Raw genomic sequence first — 21,449 nt, 5'->3', positions numbered from 1 at the left:
CGAAAATACTTATGACTATATGTTTGTATTTAGACATACTAGCTCCAACACATGTCCTCCTTTTACATCGATGATCTTATCTTCTTTACCATTACCGCCGTCCTCTTTTTCTCCCACGCTCATCTTCTCTATCTCACCATTACAACCACTTCTATTGGTTCAACTCCTCATCACCAACAACATGCAGCTCATCCCAATCATATATACAGTACAATGTTCAAGGAGCACTGCAGCTTTTAGATACATAATTGTTGATATCTAAATTGGATGAATCATACATAAGTACCTCTGCACAAATTGCACGGGAATGATGCTGTCAAAAGAAATGATGCCGCCAACAGAATTCATTTTCTAGCTACAATAAACAAAGGATAAAATTAGCACCACTGCGGTTCGGATTACCTGATCATAGTTCTTCTCTCACACATGTGTAAATAGTCCTACAACTTCAACATGGAAGCCAGGCACAGCCTTCAAGTAGTAAATTGTATGTTCACAAACCTTATGAAAATTTAAAACTATGGCCTGCATTTTCACAATCACCTAAACTGTATTGTTCACCCGAACTATGGATTAAAAAGTAAAAGGGTGTATGAAAACAATCATACATTAAAACTTGTCGTGCGAACATCTCATATATGCTCAAATAGTAGTGTAATTTGATCATCCAAATTGCATCAAAAAGTTGATCTCAATATACTCGTGAATCCTCAATCATTGCCGGGTGTAGAGGAAGCAATGCTCAAGGCACTTAGACAGGAAAACCAAATCAACATGCATGTTCAAGCGATCGATGTCGGTTCCGTCGTTTTATGTACAGAAGTGTGGCACTGACACTGCAAGATGCATAAGGTCAACTGACTAAATAATATCAAATGTAACGAATTTTATATCTGGCTAAATTGACTACTTATACAGCCCACCTTTCCCCATACAAGGATGTACACGATTATTTTGTTTCTGAAAATATTGTTGATAGTGTACACGCACAACCTCAAATTCTCAGTTGGGAAAAACAAACCTAATCATCACTGAAGCAGAAGATGCGGCTTGGGCCAGGCCTTGGCTTGACACCGGGCCGGTTGGGGCGGCGGTCCATGCGAGTGCTACGAGCGAGCGGGACGAGTGTCGTCCTCGTGCAGACGCGGGCAGGGACAGTCAGCGGCGGCGCTGCAGGTCGAGCGGGGCAGCGCTCCGGTGGCGACGACGGTGGGTCTCGGTCGGATCCAGGTGGATCTGGCCAAGGTGGATCCATTTCCAGTGGATTTGGCATGGAGGCGGCTGGATCCGGCGAGATTGAGGGCTGGCAGCGCCATGGCCCTCCTGGAGGTCCCGGTTCAGCGAGAAGGAGGGAGACTGTTGAGAGAAGATCGAGAAGAAGGAGGAGAAGGGAGAGGGGCGAGACGACGGAGCGGCCGGAGGTCTGGCGCCGGCGGCGGGGCGAGGTGGCTTGCGGGGGGAGCTCGGGCAGGAGGGGGCAGCGGGCGGCGACGCGGTCCAGTTCGTGCCCGGGCGGATTTACAGATTAAAAAAAGTGAAACATTTTCTCAGAATCCACTAAAGAAAGGACTGCAGGTTGAATTCCAAAAACAATAGTACTTATGTGATCATGTGGTTGATCACATGCTACCTTAATTGTAACACCCTCGATGCGACTATATCTCTCACGTGTCGAGGCACGACTTAGAGGCATAATCGCATTGAAGGCATATGTCGCAAGTTAGGCAATCTTCACAACATCCTATGTAATATAATAATAAAAGGGGAGATAACATAGTTGGCTTACACTCGCCACGTCAATCAAGTACATAAATAACATTACATCATCCAAACACTCATGGCCCGACTACGGCGCCAAAATAAAAGAGAACCCAACATGCGATAACGGTCCCGTTCACCCCCAACTGGGCACCACTACTGATCATCGGGAAAGGAAACATAGTAACGTTGAGAGTCTTCGTCGAACTTCCACTTGAGCTCATACGCGTCTCCTGGAGCGGAATCATCAGGCCCTGCATCTGGTGTAATAGTAATCTGTGAGCCACAGGGACTCAGCAATCTCGCACCCTCGCGATCAAGACTATTTAAGCTTATAGGTATGGCAAGGTAAATATAAGTGGAGCTGCAGCAAGCGACTAGCAAGTATGGTGGCTAACTTATTCGCAAAAGAGAGCGAGAAGAGGAGGCAAAGCGCGAGCGAGAAACTAGAGAGCAACCTGCGCAAACATTACTCCAACACCGTGTCCGCTTCCCGGACTCCGCCGAGAAGAGGCCATCACGGTAACACACTCGGTTGATTCATTTTAATTAAGTTAAGGTTCAAGTTATCTAGAACCGGACATTAACAAATTCCCATCTGCCCATAACCGCGGGCACGGTTTTCGAAAGTTCAAATCCCTGCAGGGGAGTCCCAACTTAGCCCATGACAAGCTCTCACGGTCAACGAAGGAATAAACCTCCTCCCAAGACGTTCCGATCAGACTCGGTATCTCAGTTACTCAAGACACTTCGACAGGTTAAAACAAGACCAGCAACACCGCTCGAATGTGCCGACAAATCCCGATAGGAGCTGCACATATCTCGTTCTCAGGGCACACTCAGATAGGTCAAGCTACGAGTAAAACCAACCCTCAAGTTTCCCCGAGGTGGCCCCGCAGGCTGCCCGGTTTGGACCAACACTCAGAGGGAGCACTGGCCCGGGGGGGTTTAAAATAAGATGACCCTCGGGCTCCGGAAACCCAAGGGAAAAAGAGGCTAGGTGGCGAATGGTAAAACCAAGGTTGGGCATTGCTGGAAAAGCTTTAATCAAGGCGAAATATCAAGGGGTTCCCATTATAACCCAACCGCGTAAGGAACGCAAAATCTGGGAACATAACACCGATATGACGGAAACTAGGGCGGCAAGAGTGGAACAAAACACTAGGCGAGAGGCCGAGCCTTCCACCCTTTACCAAGTATATAGATGCATTAAGATAACAAGATAATATAATGATATCCCAACAAGTAAAATAAATGTTCCAACAAGGAACGGCCTCCAATCTTCACCTGCAACTAGCAACGCTATAAGAGGGGCTGAGCAAAACGGTAACATAGTCAATCAACGGTTTGCTAGGACAATGGTGGGTTAGAGGTTTGACATGGCAATTTGGGAGGCTTGCAAGTAAGTGGTAGGCATCTTAGCATTGGCATAGCAAAAGAGCAAGCAAACTAGCATAGCAAAGATAGTAGTGATTTCGAGGGTATGATCATCTTGCCTGCACAGTTGTCAGAGTTGACTGGATCCTCAAAAGCAAACTCAACGGGCTCCTCGTTAGCGAACTCGTCTCCCGGCTCTATCCAAACAAGACAAACAAGTAACAAGGACACAATCAACCACATGCAAGAATCAAGCAATATGATGCAATGATGATATGCTATGCGGGATGCGATGCGGGATGCAAAATGCAAGATATGACAGGAAATGCAAGAACCTGGCCTCAACTTGGAAATCCAAGTGTGACACTGGAAAGATGAGATGAAATCGCTTGAAAATGATATAAAGAACGCCGTAATCGGAGTTACGGTTTGGAAATGGCAAGCGATTCAAAAATGACACCGGTCTGCGATTTACAGCAAGTAGCCAACTAAATGCAATGAGATGAACATGCTACAGCAACCAAACATGACAACAAAATGCATGGCAGAGATGCACACAAGATGCTTAACAAAAGTCTAGCACTGAGCTACGGCCAATTCATCCACTAACAGGTTCAAACAAGCATGGCAAAAATGCATATGGCAAACAGATCTCAAACTTAGTGAAATTAACACTTGTCTGGAATTTCAGATCAGGTAGCACTCTTTGGAGCCACAAAACTACATGATACAGGATAAGAACATGGCAAAGTAAAACATGGCATGGAGCTACTCAAAGAGCTTAACAAAAGTCCCTTAGTGACCTTGAGCCAAAAGGGATCAGAAAATACAATTGCAAGCATGTGAACATAGCAAAAACATAATCAGTTTTCAGACTTAGTGAAAAACTGACACATGCTGAAATATAACTCAAATAGGCATGTTTACGAGCTCGATGTACTCACTACGGTGCAAGTCATGGCAAGACAAGCATAGACCCATCAAGAAGGCACAAAATGCAAGCTAGACATGGCAAGAACAATAGCATAGGATGCATGGATCAACTACAACATCACCGGCAAAATTGCAAACAAGTTGACAATCTGTCCAGATTCACGAAGTAGCAAAAGTAGAGCTCGATTGACTCAAGCTAGGGTGCTCCATAATTGCAAACAAAGACATGGATGGATAGAGCACTACAAGATTAACAAATCATCCTTACTGATCATCCTCAAAAGAGGCATGGATCACAAAAAAACAATATGAACATATGGCAACATGAGATAACCAGCTCAAGGACTTAGTGAAATTACTAAGTCCCTGAAAACAGACTTAGCAAGTGCACCACTTTGCAAGCTTGCACAAGTCACCACACACATCACAAAAATATATGGGTTGCACCTTTGGAAAGATGACAAAACCCTTAACAAAACATATGTAGAACTCATGGGCATATCATGCACACAATAATTATGGCAAAAATGACAAAAGTGCTAAATGGAGTAGCAGATCTGACAATTAACTCAAGTAGCCCTCTTCTAACAGCATTTCGGGCATCAAGATGGACTCAAATGGAAATGATGCAATGGAATGAAATGATGTACTCTCTGAGATGAACATTTTGATATGCTATATGCATAAATCGGAGCTACGGATGCAAAGTTACGGAGCTACGAACATGAGCACTTGGACTGAAAATCCCCGAGACTTAGAGAAAAAAAACGACCTAGGGTTTCCAGATCTGGATCGGGCGAAACACTGTAGCGGCGGCGCGGGCACTGTTCACCGGAGACGGGCAGGGCGGCGGCCGGAGGAGGAGATGGCCGGGGCCGGCGATGGTGAAGGTGGTGGCGGCGGCGGCTCGGGCCGGCCGCAGTGGTGGCGGCGACGACCTGCGGCGGGGCGGCGACGACCGCGGTGGCCGGGCGGCGAAGGCGCGGCGGGGCGGCGTTGCTCGTCGCCGGCGTGGAGAGGCGGCGGCGCGGCGGCTCGTCGGCGGGAGGCGGCTCGGCCGCGGAGAAGAGGAGGCGGGCGGCGGCGCGGTGATGGGCTCTGCGGGGGCCGGCTACGGGCCCGTGCGGGCGGCGGCGGCGGCGGTGGCCGGGTGCCACGTGGCGGGCGCCTATTGGCCCGGGGTGGCGGCGGCGGAGCGTCCGTACATGTCCGTCGGCAGGATTTTTGTCCGGCGTGGCGCGGGGACGATTTTTAGGGTTTCGGGGAGGAAGGAGATCCGAAAATCGGAGGGGTGTTTACATAGGCATAGAGGGAGCTAGGAGAGTCCAAATGAGGTGCGGTTTTCGGCCACGCGATCGTGATCGAACGCTCTAGATGATGAAGCAGAGTTTGGTGGGTTTTGGGCCAAATTGGAGGGGTGTTGGGCTGCAACACACACGAGGCCTTTTCGGTCCCTCGGTTAACCGTTGGAGTATCAAACGAAGTCCAAATGATACGAAACTTGACAGGCGGTCTACCGGTAGTAAACCAAGGCCGCTTGGCAAGTGTCGGTCCAATCCGTAAATGTTTAGTCCCCACACACGAAAGAAAGCTAAAAATGACCATCGGAGGAGAACGAAGCGCCGGAATGCAAAACGGACAACGGGGAAAAAGCTCGAATGCATGATATGAACACGTATGCAAATGCAATGCATATGATGACATGATATGAGATGCATGACAACGATAACAACACACGGAGACAAGGACCCGAACCCGAAAAAATAAATATAACTTAACGCCGGAAACGGCAAGAGTTGAAATACAAATTGGGAAAGTTACATCCGGAATGTTACATTAATACTTGTTAAATGATGCTAGCTTTTATATCTCATATATGACCGGGTTGAATTCCAAAAACAATAGGGGTTGTTTGGATCAATATTGGTAGTTGACCAGCTCTAGGTATCCATTTGGTTGCAAGCCAAATAATTGGCACGCCCACACCTCCATAAGATCTCTAGTTCAATTTTCAGCCAATATTTTGGCAAGCCATGAGCGGCCGATTCCTCTGCCAATATTTTGGCAAGCCATGGGCGATCGATTTCTCTGCCAATATTTTGGCAAGGCAACGATTGGCAAGGCTGGCGCTGGCTCAAACCAAACAGACCCATATTCACAGCCCGTCCGATCCACATCTTCAAGTCGCCTACTCTCCCACTGTCCCCGAATCTCTCACCCGAGAGGGGAAAACCCGAAACTACAAAAATCTCGCCGCCGACCATCGCCACAGCGACGGCCATGTCGGTGGACGCCCCCGTCCCGACGCTGCGTCCGGAGGAGCGGGCAGGCCTCCTGGCGCTGCTCGCATCCGCTGCGCGCCCGCTGGCCGACGTTGTAGCCGACTTCCTCGCGCGCTTCCCCCGCGAGCGCCGCCTCCGCGTCGGCGGTACGCTCTGCTTCCTCCTAGAGGCAAGCCACGCCCCCCCCCCCCCCCCCTCTGCACCCGCCCTCTTCCCCCTCGTACGCTCCCGCGAGACTCATCCAGCTCCCCGCGATGCGAGAGCTAGCTTGCTTCGTTCGCCAGATTGGGTCGGAGACCCCTTTGCGATGGAATGGATCGGCACTTGTTTGGTCTGGTTTGCTTAGTGTTTGTGCTGGGTGGTTAGATTTAGTGCGTTTTCCCGTGCCCAGGGTGGCTGAGAGTTTCACTTTCACTTGACTGGGTTAGGCCTCGAACGAACAAGGGCTTGATTAACTGACGATCTGCGAAGATTTGCAGCCTCGGAGGTCACTATGTCTCCTGTTTCAAAGTTGGATCGAATTTTAATGGATTTGTAGATGGCAATAAGTTTACTAGCTGTCTGAGATTCCATTTGGAGTTTACTGCTATAGCTGTACAGTGTCTTCTAAAGATATAGCACCGCTGAGATTTTGTATTACATTGCACGGCAGGGGTTTGTATTCATGGTAGAATCAAGCAAATACTTGGTGATCAGTGTGCTGTGTCTGATTTGTTTGCTTAGGTATCCTTCTCAGGATGCCATAAGATTTGCAAACGTTTCTTGTAGTGAAAAGGAAAAATAAGAGGCTAAAACAGTTCATTACCATCTTATGTATTAATTTTTTTTCTTCAAGCGCACTAATGGATCATAAAAAATAATTCCCAACAAGTTGCCCACGTAAAAATCTAAAAAGTCTGTGACCTGAATCGTTCCATACGTTGTTACAAATATCGCCCCCCCCCCTCCGATACGAGAAAAGGCCTATTCGGCCCATTAACTGGGAGGCCCAGTTAATCGGTCTGATAAGTTGATTTATATGTTGTCAGACTGAATTATCGTTGGAGCGATTAACTGGGCACATATTTTGGCCCAAAACTACTCTCCTTTGTCAATAATGTACAAGAAGTATTGTTGTTGTGCTGCTCTCGTTTGATGTTAGATAGTGATGTACAATTACTACTGCTGTGTTGTTGTTGCTGCTGCTGCTCTTATATGTATATCTAGAATTCTAGACATCATCAGAACATCAAGGTAACACTCTTCCGTGTTGCTATGTAGCCTATGATTGCATATTTAGACATTCAGTACATTGCATGTTGCTATGTAGCCTCAAATATATAGATATGACCCGAGTTAACCTACCGATAAATGGGTTACCGATATATTCAGTTAAATGGTCGATTCGCTGATTAATCCCTTATCAGCACCTGACTGATATGGTACCAGTTACTGATATCCTGAACAGTGGTTCCATAGCACCTGTAGGCCTCTAAAACATTGCAACCATCAAGGTGTTTCACCTAAGCTGGATGCTGCTACATATAGTGACTGACAGACTTTGTAATGTCTGTTTGAAATTTTTGAAGAATTTGTTACTAATGTATCTTGTTCGTAATAGTAATTAATATGGAGATGTCTGTTTACCTCCTTTGTTTCACAGAACAAATGGAGTTTGAAGTTTGATGTGTTATTTTATCTATTTTACTAGGACAAGAAAATGCTTCATGCAACCGGTCGTCTAATCGCATTTGCAATTCTTCATCAGAGCTATTCCTCACAGCCAGTAAATCCCTATGTTCCTCTGCTGTTAAATGTAAGTTCAAAACCTTGTTTTCCAATTATGTGTGATTTAGATCATTATGGACAAACTTCCATTCCTCCCCTCCAACATATGTAAAACATAAATATGTGAACTTGCAAAGGTTCTTTGATATGTTTATGATTGCTAGGGCATGAATCATAAAGTTTTTGATAGTTTATTGTCGTATAGTCAAAGAAAAATTAAGTGCAAGACGTTAGGCGAGCATTTTGCCTCTGCCTAGCGCCTAGCTCGACGCGTGCCGGCGTTTGTGCAGACATGATAGCAGGGGCGGCTGGGTGCATTTTTGTACGGATATGGCACACATTTATTTTTCAGAGCATCTTTCAGCTCTACAGCATTGACCCATTGAAGTCCACTATGGAACCCTATCATGCCAACCCAATCTGAACCGTCTACATGCTCTAATCTGAACTGTCCATTTGCTCTCCCCTATCTCTTTCTTTCGCCTGCTGCCTTCCAGACACGCATCAGTCTTCCGGTCACATCTCCCCCGCCGTTGCCTCTCCTTACCCAATGCCATCACCACCAAAGCACCTCACCGGCCACCTATTCTACCGCCCAGAGCCAAAGTGAGGCATTTTGCCTCCGCGCAGCGCCCAGGCGTGCTTAAGTGAGCGCCTAATTTTATGCTTATAGTTAAGGGATATTTTACGCTAGCATAACACATTGATGTATTATTGTCTGTTATAGTTTCTGATCTGGCAACCAAGTTTCATTTGCAATTTCATGTGTTGCCTTCAGGGAAATGATTGCGTGAATTGGAGGATTGTTTGTTATTGAATCCATTTTGACTTTGGATTCCTTCCTTGAAATTAGTCTTATAGTTTGCACTTTGTCTTCCGCCTTCTATAATATTGCCAGGTTCCCTTTACTCAATATCTGGCTTTAGCTTCTAACATAAGGACCCTTGAATCCTTACATTTCAGTCCTCATGTTAGTACTGTAGCCCAAAATATAAACTTTGATGTTGCTTCTAGCTTCTCCATTGGATTTTATGGCCGTTCTTTTGAGTTTTGAATTTGAACTCCAGAAGTTGATATTTTGAACATCAGATCAAAGTCTCTTATCCAACACTGAGAATAGTTTGAGCTCTTGCTGATCTCTTCTTGGGCCACAACATATAATTTCGCCCTGTCTAGCTTAGCTTGTTAGTCTGAATGCCTTACACTGTAAGATCAATGGCTTCTTTTGGGATTCTTCTGTTTACGGAATTATGGCAAGTAGAAGCGTCCTGATCTTTTAGAACAGTTAATTTGGATAATTTATGGGGATTGTGCGCAATCTTATTCGAACGAGTGAATTGTGGTTGCACTACTCTTCATGAGTTGACACCAACCTGTCCAAGTGCATAGTTCAGCATGATTTTATAGTTTTGAAGCAGCTGCTTCTTTGCCTCTATGACCAGTGGATATAACTTTGTTTTGAAAAAAAATGTGATGGCAACAATGGAAGAACTGCCAAATTGAATACCTTTTGATATCCATTACCCTTCAGCTTGGTGGCATTAGATTAGCTGTTTATCATTCTTGAAGTTTTGATATTTGTTATCAACAGGCAGCTTGTGATGAATCATCAGATAAATCAGAACAAGCATTTGTCCAACTTTTGTTGACTTCAGCCAGCGGAGACAATAACAATGAGGTCTTTTCTTCTGCTCTTTGACTTGTCCGTAAAATACCTATGATATAATCAAATATCCAGTGGGGCCTTGATATAGTTATCTCTTGATTTATCCTTGTCGACAAGTGTAGTTTGTCTATCTATGCTAAGTTCGGCGGTGCTCTATTTTGTCAGGTGCTGCAAAAGTCAGCTGTAGATTACGTAAATGGGCCTGTTGCTGCATCACAGGTAGACCGTTAAACTTTTGTTTAATAAAGGAACTAATTGAATATAGTTGATGTAAACTATATGTAGATTATTTCCAATATTAACGGCCTCTTAACTCAGGGTCATCTGTTTATTTAGGCCTTATTGCCACGGGAACAGCTTGAGAAGCAATTCTGCAGGAGTATTGTACAGCCTCAGCCTCAAGTTAGTAGTTTCAGAAGCGCTACTGTTAGATGCGCTATACCAGATCCAGATATACCTCAGAGTCGTGCCAATTCATCAGAGTATGTATGCTCAGCTGTCTCCACAAAGTTAGAATGTGCTGGTTGTTATTTCTTCTTGGGTTTTTCCTTATGAACTTGTTACTTTTTAAAATCACATCATTTTCTAGGATATCAGCGCCTGGAAGCAAACAAAAGTCTACTTCTGATGATAGAGATTCTGCTCTTGTTGCTTTACTCCAAGAAAAATCATGGGGAAGACTGGGTCCCCAATGGATAAGGCCGAACCCCCCAAGACTTCATATACTTGACGGGGAGGTAACATATTCAGCCAAGAGTTGTATTCTCATACCAGTTCTATTGTTAATATGACTGTACTTGCTCTGAAAATACAGCTACAGTGGCTGAATCCTGACAACAATCATGAGCTATTATGGGATTATAGCATGTGTGCTGAAACGAGTCGTGGGGCTGCGATCCGTGATTTGATTGCCAGAGCCTTAAAAGGTCCACTTGTACCTGCTCAACAGGAGGTTCGCTGCTCCATTCTAGTATTTCTGCTATATCAATTTAGGGAGAAATGAGTGTTTCAATAAATATTTATGCAGCTGTAGTATTTCCAAAGATTCTTTGCGTTCTCTTGAATCTTCAAGTTATTCAGTCTGATGCTGGATAATGCTATGGCACCATGTCTTTCAGCACCCTTTTTTCTCGTGCAAACACATTCATTTGTGTGCAACATATTTTCATATGGTACAAGCCTAATTTATTCGCAGCTTTTCACAGCAAGTTGTTATAGAATTGGTGAAGGACTCTAAGCTAGTCTATCACTGTGGGATGACTCCACAGAAACTTCCAGTATGTATACTCTTGACAATATTGATCTCCTCACACTTTTCATGTATTTCGTCTGACATATTTTTCTATGGTTTCAGGACCTTGTTGAGCATAATCCACTCATTGCTGTAGAGCTTCTTTCGAAGCTTATGAACTCTCCTGACATTGCAGGGTAATGTCTGTTTCTTTTCTCAGGCATGTTCTGTTATCGTGAAATTGTGATGGCCTCTGCGCCAGCTTCTTCTATCTTAGTACTGATCCTCCTCCTTTTAGTTATTTTGATGTTCTTGTGCACATGGAGATGAGCCTGCATTCGATGGAAGTTGTAAACAGACTTACTACTGCGGTTGAACTCCCGACAGGATTTGTCCACGAATACATCTCAAATTGTATTCAATCTTGTCAAAACATTAAGGTTTGTTCTTGTTCTTCCAATTCATTCAATTAGAAATTGATGACATAATTAATCGGAGCGATGACGTATATTTGCAGAATAACTCATTCAAATTGATGGTTACATGATATTGTGTTAATACTTACTAGCAAAAAATGCCTGCGCGTTGCAACGGAAGAAGAAAACAAATCACAGCCCATCCATCCTTGCCAATACACACTTGTCTCCGTCCTTATAAAAAATCTGTTGCAAGAACATAAGTGGTCAACTATTGTGGTGGAAATTCAGTAATAAGTGACATGCACATTTGAAGTTTCCTGTGCGTTGCAACAGGAGAAGAAAACATATCACAGCCCATCCCTCCTCCCCAATACACATTTGTCTCCGTCCTTTATTTCAGCACAATACCCCACATGTATTTCCGCTTATATTCCTTTCTGTCCTCGTAGACGGTGGCAGTGATGTCCACCTTGCATCACATTCTAAAAACTGATGCAAGCACATAAGAGGTCAACTATAGTGTGTGTGTGTGGGGGGGGGGGGGGATTCAGTTACGGGTATCCAAAAGTAAGTGACATGCACATTTGAAGTTTGTTTGCTTGATGCAAATGAAATCTTCTGTTGCATGTTTATAACAACTTCTGACTTGTAGTCATATGTTTATCCAAAAGGGTTTTTATCAGTTATGCCACCGGTTGTGTCCCACTACTCAGTTTTGCCACTAGAAATTTCAACTGCTCAAAAATGCCATCGCTTCATTGGACACATGCTCAAAAATGCCACTAAACACCATTATTGTGATCTCAAATCTCTTTTGCCATGTCATAATGACATAAATACCTATAAACCGACATGCCAGCTCTCCCTCTATCTCACTACAATAAAGTATGGGGCCCACTTGATCACAACAGCGTTCTTATTTTCCTATAAAATTATTCGTTTGGTTACTCCTGACAAGTGGGGCCACACATATCATTGTGAGATAGAGAGAACTGACATGTGGGTCTAGGCTTATTTTTGTCATAGAACATGGTCAACGGGTTTGACGTAAAAATAACAATGTCTAATGGCATTTTTGAGCAAACATCTAACATAACGATGGCATTTTTGAGATATCTAATGGCATTTTTGAGCAAGCATCTCATGGATTGATGGCATTTTTGAGCAGTTGTAACTTCTAATGGCAAAACTGAGTAGTGGGACACAACTAGTGGCATAAATGATAAAAACCCTATCCAAAAACATATGTACATTGCCTTTTCCTTGAACACTAAATTCAGGCTTCCCAACAGTAAATAATGGAGGCAACAACTAAGAAATATGATGAATCTAAGTGGGGGGAGGATTCAGTTACGGGTATCCAGAAGTAAGTGACATGCACATTTGAAGTTTGTTTGCTTGATGCAAATGAAATCTTCTGTTGCATGTTTATAACAACTTCTGACTTGTAGTCATATGTTTATCCAAAAACATATGTACATTGCCTTTTCCTTGAACACTAAATTCAGGCTTCCCAACAGTAAATAATGGAGGCAACAACTAAGAGAATATGATGAATCTAAGTGAAACCTTTTGCTTGTGCATGAACTCTTAACAGTAAATAACTACATGGTTGTTTACATGTACGAAAATCAATCATCAAAGCAGCAAAACAATGTGATTATGTAAAAAAAAATCTGCTTCATAGACTAAAACGCATGCATGGGGAAATTACTGGCCTATTATACCTAGTATTGTATGAAATAAATACATAATCTTCTAGTATTTTCTCACTAACTCCTGACAAGTCAATCAACTAACTCGTCGGCGTGCTGTCCATCTCTTCACTGTTCTTCTAATCTAATCTATATCTATACCTTTTTTTTACTAATAAAGCAAGGTGCGTTTCTCCAGTTTTTTCATCCGTTCACCGTCGAAATTTATTTTTCTATCCGAGGTGGTACTAAATTTTTGTGCGTCCGTCTGTTTTTTTAGCAATCGAGAATTTCGTCTTGGCCCTCACATGCTGTGGCCCAGCGGAAGCCAGCCCACTTATTTGCCTGCCCATGTAGCCGCAAAAGGCCTATTTCTCGCCCTGTGCGGTAGATAGTCGGAGTTCGCCCAGGTTTCCAAGACTGGGCCGGCCCGTTTTGTTTTCCCGTCCAAATTTAATTTAATTTTTACCTTATTTTGTAATTCAAAATTTTCAAAAAAGTTCAGAATTTGAATTTTTGTCAAATTTTCGAAAAATGTTTGAATTACAATATTGTCTTCCCCTTTTATAAAATGTTTGGAAAATTAATTTATTTTCTCGTTCCATTTTTTTCAGATTCATAAATATTACCAAATTGTTTGGGATTTTAAAAACTTGTATTTTAAAAAATAATCAAAATTTGAAATATATTATTGTTTTAGTAAAATGTTCACAGATTCAAAATAATGTCCGCGTTTAGAAACACAATTTATAAAATTGTTCGGAATGTTCAAAACATGTTCCACTTTCAAAAGTTGGTCACAAATTAAAAAAATATTTGGGTTTTGATAAAAGGTTCATGTCTTCAGAAATCGATGTTTTTCAAATTTTGTTCATGTTTTTTTTCCAAATGGACAGGATATTAAAAACATTGTTCGTAATTTCAAAAAATGTTTTCCAAGAATATTTAGCAATTCATATTTTTTAAAAGTTCAAAAAATATTTTAAATCCAACATTGCACTGTGTTATTAAATATTCGTGCTGGCCATTGGTTAGCAGTAGGCGTTTGTTGCCGTGGCTAGCGGCACATGGTCGGGTCTTTAAGGTCAGTGGCGGATCCAGGAATTGAACTTAGCCGGGGCGGAACATTTGAGGTACAAATTATTTGATTGACAAACTCAAGTCCGCTGAGCCAAAACTCATAAAATTCAAATATGAAGCTAGATGCACTCAAAAATTAACATAACCAATGATTAAGAACAGTTTGAGATTCTTGACAGCTAGGCGATGTTGCACCAAAAATCACAAAATCTAACATGAATGTCATAGAGAACTACTAACATGAGAGCACCTTCGGGAATCCTACCTTGTGGCCGCCTCCTCCCAAAAAATTAGGGATCTCTGCCTCCCGCCGGCGCTGTCGCCGTTCCGCCTTGTTTCCAATGGTCTTAGGGCCATGAGGGTGTCATGGATCCCGCCTTTACCCGTGAGAGGGTTCCGTTTTTAGATGTGTCTTCGAGATTTATTGTCCTGCTTGGAAGGCGGGACGGCGGCGGCTGGCTGAAGATGGAATAAGGTCCTCCCTGCCTAGCCCTCATTCCGGTGGTGCATCTAGCATCGTCGGTGGGCGTGTGGAGGCGTGTCTCTGGCGGATCTATCTTTGGTGGATTTGCTCGGATTTGTTCGTGTTTATCTATGTTCGTGTGTTTTCAGGTTGGATCACTCCGATCTACAGTACTCTTCATTGACGGCGGTTGTTGTTTGGTGAACAAGTTGGATATCAATATAGAGTATGTCTTGGAACAAGTATTGGAGTTGGACTACTTGCTGATTGTCTGATTGCGCTTGGAGTTGGACTACCTACAGAAAATGAAGGTCAACAACATAAGGAAATGGATTGGCTCTGGACCAGGTGCCCGGTGGCCGGCGGCCGGGCCGCCGCCGAGGCAGAGCTCTGTGGCGGCTAGGTTAGTCTCGCTAGTCCCTGGCTGCGTGGCTCGATTTGAGAATTGGGGTGTGGCCGGGCTAGCAGATTGGGGATGTGGACTGCTACTGGGCTTGTGCGTGACCGTGGAGTACAAAACGAATCGTATTATTCATATACGGGATTTCGGCTACCCGGGGCGGCCGACCATAGTCGCCCCTACCGTGGCGCCGTCACTGTTTAAGGTCATGTGTTCAATCGTTCAACACGTCATTTTTCTGGATTATTACTCATGCCTTGCAAACACAGGTTATTTTGGTGCCTGCCAGTGGGCTGGCCCAGAAGCGAACTGTTGTGCATCCCACGCGCTATTTGACGCAACTAGCGTCATATAGTAGCTCCCACGCAGCTGCCCTAAGAAAAGAAAAAAAATATACGTATAGATTTTGTTCCGTCCATTCTACACGTAGTTCCCCAATTTTTTTGGTTATCCCTGGTGTGGGCCAAACTGGACCTACCATGTATTTCTTTTTCTTTCGGACGGACGAGCAGAAAAAAAATAAAGGGCGCGAGGGGATTGAACTATGAACCTTCCCTATTGTGCTGACAGATAAAACCAGCTCAGCTAGCTTGCAATTATGATAGGAACAGTCCCATCTTGGAATTTTATACTAAATCACACCAGTTTTTATATGTCTCTAAGGGTTTCTGGAAATAAGGAGGTTGTGTGAGAATAAGGAAGTTGTCTCGAGAATCATGAGCAGAACGAGGGACTCCACAAATTATTGCCGGAGGTAACTTGCATGTGCCAATAAAAGACTATGCTGGCACGTGCTATTTTTTATGAAAAATTTGGTGTTTCCAAAAAATGTTTGTGAATTTTAAAAGATGTTCCTGTTTCAAATTTTGTTTGCGTTTTTCTGAAAGTGTACATCATTTTCAAAAAACTCTTCAGGATTTAAAAAATGGTTTATGTTTCCTACAATATTCAGAAACTTCATACCTTTAAATCTCCTCAATTGAAAGGAAAAGTAGATTGAATAACTCATGGGCCTTCTCTGGTGTACGATGACGTAACAAAACTCTTAAATCCCCTCGATCAATGAATGGAAAAATAGCGGATTGATTATTTCACACCTGGCGAAACCGAGAAGCTAAATGTTCCTTTTTCATGTGCACATAGGGTTTTGCTTGCACATATAATTCTCACTAACTTTAAATGCATAATATCAAGCAGACCTCACAAATTTAGAGTTTATACATCTATTTATCGTGGCCGCATGAAGGCCGACCAGTCAGTTGCGTGCGATCCGCCCCAAGCCCCCAAGTTGCCTCCCTGCGCATTCTTAACTGCCGTGTTTGGTCATGTGACTCATGTCACCACACAAAGAAACCACCATCAGCTGCAATTAACTCTGATCAGGCACCCACGGAGTAGAAAAAAGCTTTGCATAGAAAATATATATCTTACACGTGCATATATACGGCCTCCTCCCCTTCAATGTCATAACAGCCCATACCTATTTGTAATAAAGTTATGGATGTTTGTGTGAGTTGGTTTTTGTATTACTTGTCATGTTGCCAATTTGAATTAAACTCAAACCTTCCAAACATCTGTGTTGTAATTTATAATAAAGTTATGGATGTTTTTGTAATTTGTGGACCCTACCTTTTCCTTTTTCCATTTTCTGTTTTTTCTTTTGTTTTCTGTTTTTTTAAATATGGAAACTGTTTTTTCTGTTTGACTGGGCCGGCACCAAATCTTTTCTCTCTCCCTAAGCCTTCGGGAACGGGCCCACCAGGCCGAGCTAGCTCCCACTCTAAAAATAGCCTGATCCCCACTTCCTAAAAAAAAGCCCGATCCTCACTCCCTCCCTCGTCTCTTCCCTCACGCGCCGCTACACACGCACTGCACAGCCACGCAGAGATCGTGCGCCTCACACCTCCTTAGCTTTGCTGGCAAGCTCTTTACCCTGCTAGCACACCCTCCACAACCTTAGGCTGGCCTCCCGAGCGACTGCGTCGCCTCCTGTAGCCGCAGCGTCGGCCTTCTAGCCCTTCACCGTGCCAGCACCTCCCCTGGCCGGTCGTCCCGAGCGCCGGCTTCGCCTCCTGTAGCCGTGGCGTCGGCAACCTGCGCCACAACTTTGAGCCCCTGTACCCTCCACTGACCACCTTCGACGCTGCCTTGTCTCCCGTGCGCCTTCCTCTTCTGGCCCCGCCGTGGCGTTCGACCCCCCCCCCCCCCCCCCCCCCCCAATCTCTTCTCGAGCAGACCACAGTCCAGCCTTTGCCTGTGCTTCTTATCGGCCTCTCCACTGTTCTCATGTGTTTTTCTTGATTCTTGAGGAGGCTGGTTGATGCAAGGGATAACCTGGGACGTATTTGAATCGGTGAGATTCGATTCATTGAAGCAAGGTGGGATTATTCGATTCGATGTACAATCAATCTACAACGGACTCGATTTTGAGCATGGATACAGGCCGACCCGAGGCCCAACTGAGCGAATCAGCCACATATAGGAAAAGGAAAATCGAACGCAGCGAAACAGATAGTACCACCTTGAATAGTAAAAATATATCAAGAAATCAACGTATGGAGAACTATGAAATCTTCTTTCCTTTATTATTAGGTAAAGATTCGAGCCTATAGTTACACAATTTAACCTTATTTGCATTTTCCCATGGGGATATCAAACCTTGGCATGTTGATTAGCTTTTATTCAGTCACTCCCTCTATTTCACTATTACTGTCATCGGCCTCAGGACATTCTCTTTGAACCGTTTGAAATTTGTTTTCCATGGAAAAAGAAAATCAAAGGAGAGGTTATTGCTATATTTTCTGTCTTTGCGCTTACTTGAATGCTTCGAAAGTGGCTAGGCTGTTGTGTTATGTAAGTTAATATATTTAATGATTCCTTGTCTATGCACATATTGGGATGTGGTTAGTTACTGTTGTGTTCAGGTTATTTTGCCCACGTGAATAACTGAATAAGCCACTGTCTTGTTTTGTGAGTTAAATGCTTGCATAATTGACAGCTATTTTTGCTAACCCATGTGTATGGCAGCTCTTATTCTACTTTTTGCATCACTGATGAATAATTTGTGTACTTATTAAACATTGTCTACTCATAAGAAAATCTTTGTTCGCTTAGAGGCTAATGATTTTGTAATGGTCATGTCACTTGGTAAAGATTCAAATATCGCCAAATTCGTTACATATAATCATTTTCCCTTGCAGGATAAGTACATGCAGAACAGACTGGTGAGATTGGTTTGTGTTTTCCTCCAGAGCCTCATCCGAAATCAGATTATTAACGGTGAGCATGTTCTGTGTGCTTTACAGAGATTTTAATCTATACACTGTCATTTATATTATTGAGTTCTCATTGATTATTAACTATTTAATTTTGCCTTCTTGATCCATAATGATTCAAGAGTATGATAACAGAACTGTACCCCTGCTGCCCCACCTCTACTTTTACTTAATATAAATGATCATTGCACAGCTATGCTTCCACAGTTCTATCTGACATTCTTTCTTGCACTGCACATCTTTGTAGGTAATTGATGTTTGTTTATTTAGCCTTATTCCTGTACTCGTACAGTATGTTGAAATGCACATTTTCTTTAGCTACTTGCCGGTTTTGCATTTAGTTATAAAATATCTAAGATAGAGCACCTTATGGAATTTAGAACCCATGCAATGGGAGTCATTAGCATCGCTTAAGAAGAATGACAAGCGTGACAAAAATTCAGTTTGGTTTCATGCCTTGGTGGTCGACCATGGAAGCCATTTTCTTGGTACTACAACTTATGGAGAGATACAAGGAGCAAAAGGACTTGCATATGGTGTTCATTGACTTGGAGAAGGCCTACGATAAGATACCTCGAAATGTCATGTGGTGGGCCTTGGAGAAAAACACAAAGACCCAACAATGTACATTACCTTCATCAAGGACATGTACAATAATGTTGTGACAAGTGTTCGAACAGCAGCTTTGAGCCCTTAACTTTTCGCTTTGGTGATGGATGAGGTCACAAGGGATATACACGGATATATCTCATGGTGTATGCTCTTTGCAATGATGTGGTGCTAGTTGATGATAGTCGGATAGTCGGATAGGGGTTGATAGAAAGTTAGAGCTATGGAGACAAACCTTGGAATCAAAAGGTTTTCGGCTTAGTAGAACTAAAACTGAGTACATGAGGTGCGGTTTTAGTACTACTTATGAGGGGGAGGTTAGCCTTGATGGGCAGGTGGTACCTCAGAAGGACACCTTTCGATATTTGTGGTCAATGCTGCAGAAGGATGGTGATATCAATGAAAACGTGAGCCATTGAATCAAAGCCGGATGGATGAAGTGGCGCCAAAGCTTCTGGCGTTCTCGTGACGAGAGTGCCATAAAAGCTAAAAGGCAGGTTGGACGGCGATTCGCAATATTGTATGGCGCTGAGTGTTGGCCGACTAAAAGTCGACATGTTCAACAGTTAGGTGTAATGGAGATGCGCATGTGGAGATGGATGTATGGCCACACAAGAAAGGATCGGGCCTGTAATGATGATATACGGTATAGAGTTGGGGTAACACTGATTGAAGAGAAACTTGTCCAACATCGTGTGTGATGGTTTGGGCATATTCAGCTTAGGCCCCCAAAAGATCTAGGGCATAGCGGACGGCTAAAGCAGGCTGATAATCTCAAGAGAGGTTGGGGTAGACCAAACTTGACAAGGGAGGAGTCCGTAAAGAGAGATCTGAAGGACTGGAATATCACCAAAGAACTAGCCATGGAAAGGGGTGTGGAAGTTAGCTATCCACGTGCGAGAACCATGAGTTGCTTTCAAGATCTTATGGGTTTCAGCTCTAGCCTACCCCAACTTGTTTGGGACTAAAGGCTTTGTTGTTGTTGCATGTTGTACTAAAATGCTTTATCATTTTCTCTAAATGTTTTTTTACTGATTTGATCAAATTGATTTTCCATTCTTATCATCGTGCATAATAGAGTGATTTTTCAGCTAGTGGTTACCTGATTTTGGCCAATTACCATTAGAGTTTGATTAAAAACCATTTGGATGAAGTGGATATCAAGTTCCATATTGTGCCTCCGAGCACGAAAAATCATAGTGGCTAGAAATGTGGTTGATACTGGGTAGATCTGTAAAACCATGTGCTAATTGTTTGCATGGTTAGGTAAAGCTGAGTTCTCTTTTGGAATGGTTAGATAAATCTCGTATTCATTTTTTACATGAAATAATATTTTCTTTGTTCTGCATTTACGGCCTCTTTGATTCGTAGAAATTTTCCCTGTTTCTGACAAGAGCTGACCTATTTTCTGGGAATCGCAGATGCCCTCTTAGTGAAAGAAGCATAAACTGTATTTAAATAATTAGTTTTGGGCCAGCTAGTGCTAGTTGAAGTCACCAGCTGAAGTGGTTGCAGTTCATGATTTTTAAATGCCATGAGACGTTAGTTATGGTCGTGCATGGTTTTCTACATGCAGTTCAAGATCTTTTCATTGAGGTACAGGCATTCTGCATAGAGTTCTCACGAATAAGGGAAGCGGCTGGCTTATTCCGTCTGCTCAAATCTTTGGAGTGAAGAAACAAGTTGTACGTTGTTATTTCCCATTTCTATATATCACTGTCCTGTTGTCCTTTTCATAATTTTGTACTCCCTCCGTTCCCAAATATAAGTCTTTCTAGAGATTCCAACAAATGACTACATACAGAGCAAAATGAGTAAATCTACACTCTAAAATATGTCTACATACATCTGTATGTTGTATTCCATTTGAAATGTCTAAAAAGACTTATATTTAGGAACGGAGGGAGTACATCTTGATTCTCGTAGTCTCAGCTGACTTCGTAATATCATGTTGTTCAGTATCCAAGTTTCCATGATTCTGTCCTTTGGAACTTCATGAGCTGTGGCAATATCAAGTGATAAATACTCTGTTTTTCCTCAATTCCAACTATCAGATAAGCTGGTGGTGTCATTATCAAACGTTTGGAGTTTCTGGTTCATCGTAGTTGTCTGGCCACTGTGGGTGTTCAAGATCAGATGATGTGTGTCAATTCTTGCAAAATCCGTGGCACCCTTGCCACGACAATGCACACCCTTGTAAGAGTGGATAAAAAGGGTCGCCAATAGCAAATCCAGATGGTACACTATTTGTGGTTGGTCTACATTTAGTTCTGTTTGTATACTTGCGTTGTATGTTGACGGATAATAGATGCATGTTTTGGTCTATTCTTTTGTATCCATGTAATCGGAACAATACCTGATCTGTTTATTGTAGTCTGTTTTATTTGGTTCAACCAGGATACTGTGTTGATCTGTCCTTAATTCATTAGCTTGTTATAATGTCTTCCTTTGGGGAACAATGTTAATTCCAACTATGCTCTAAAATAATTAAAGGG

General features: G+C 43.1%; 1 protein-coding gene across 5 annotated transcripts; it reads left to right on the top strand.

The window, feature by feature from the left end:
* The first annotated feature begins 6,190 nt into the window (after nt 1–6,190).
* LOC123102804 (CCR4-NOT transcription complex subunit 11) lies at nt 6,191–21,347 on the top strand. 5 transcript variants are annotated; one of them, XR_006449387.1, is made up of 14 exons: nt 6,192–6,519; nt 8,041–8,145; nt 9,709–9,795; nt 9,949–10,002; nt 10,120–10,265; nt 10,373–10,520; nt 10,598–10,735; nt 10,989–11,060; nt 11,138–11,211; nt 11,313–11,454; nt 18,271–18,349; nt 20,531–20,639; nt 20,850–20,912; nt 21,009–21,347. XR_006449387.1 is itself a non-coding variant. In XM_044524237.1 (13 exons), exons 1-12 carry the CDS (start codon nt 6,349–6,351, stop codon nt 20,626–20,628), a joined length of 1,314 nt encoding a protein of 437 aa, XP_044380172.1. In that variant the 5' UTR covers nt 6,192–6,348; the 3' UTR covers nt 20,629–20,639; nt 20,850–21,347. The 5 variants fall into 5 exon arrangements, 4 of the variants coding, with proteins under 4 accessions (XP_044380173.1, XP_044380172.1, XP_044380170.1 ...); XM_044524237.1 differs by having other exon boundaries at nt 20,850–21,347; XM_044524235.1 differs by lacking the exon at nt 20,850–20,912 and having other exon boundaries at nt 6,193–6,519.
* The last annotated feature ends 102 nt before the right edge of the window (nt 21,348–21,449 follow it).

This window comes from Triticum aestivum, chromosome 5A (assembly GCF_018294505.1).
Source record: "Triticum aestivum cultivar Chinese Spring chromosome 5A, IWGSC CS RefSeq v2.1, whole genome shotgun sequence".
In the NCBI taxonomy this organism is placed as follows: Eukaryota; Viridiplantae; Streptophyta; class Magnoliopsida; order Poales; family Poaceae; genus Triticum; species Triticum aestivum.
This window is presented reverse-complemented; position numbering and strand designations above follow the sequence as displayed.

Bases quoted from the DNA above. Each gene is read 5' to 3' on its own strand.
- LOC123102804 (XM_044524237.1), top strand. From the start codon at position 6,349: ATGTCGGTGGACGCCCCCGTCCCGACGCTGCGTCCGGAGGAGCGGGCA. The intron at 10,736-10,988 runs GTTCGCTGCTCC...AGCTTTTCACAG, and splicing joins TTGTACCTGCTCAACAGGAG to CAAGTTGTTATAGAATTGGT. The intron at 11,212-11,312 runs GTAATGTCTGTT...TCCTCCTTTTAG, and splicing joins AACTCTCCTGACATTGCAGG to TTATTTTGATGTTCTTGTGC.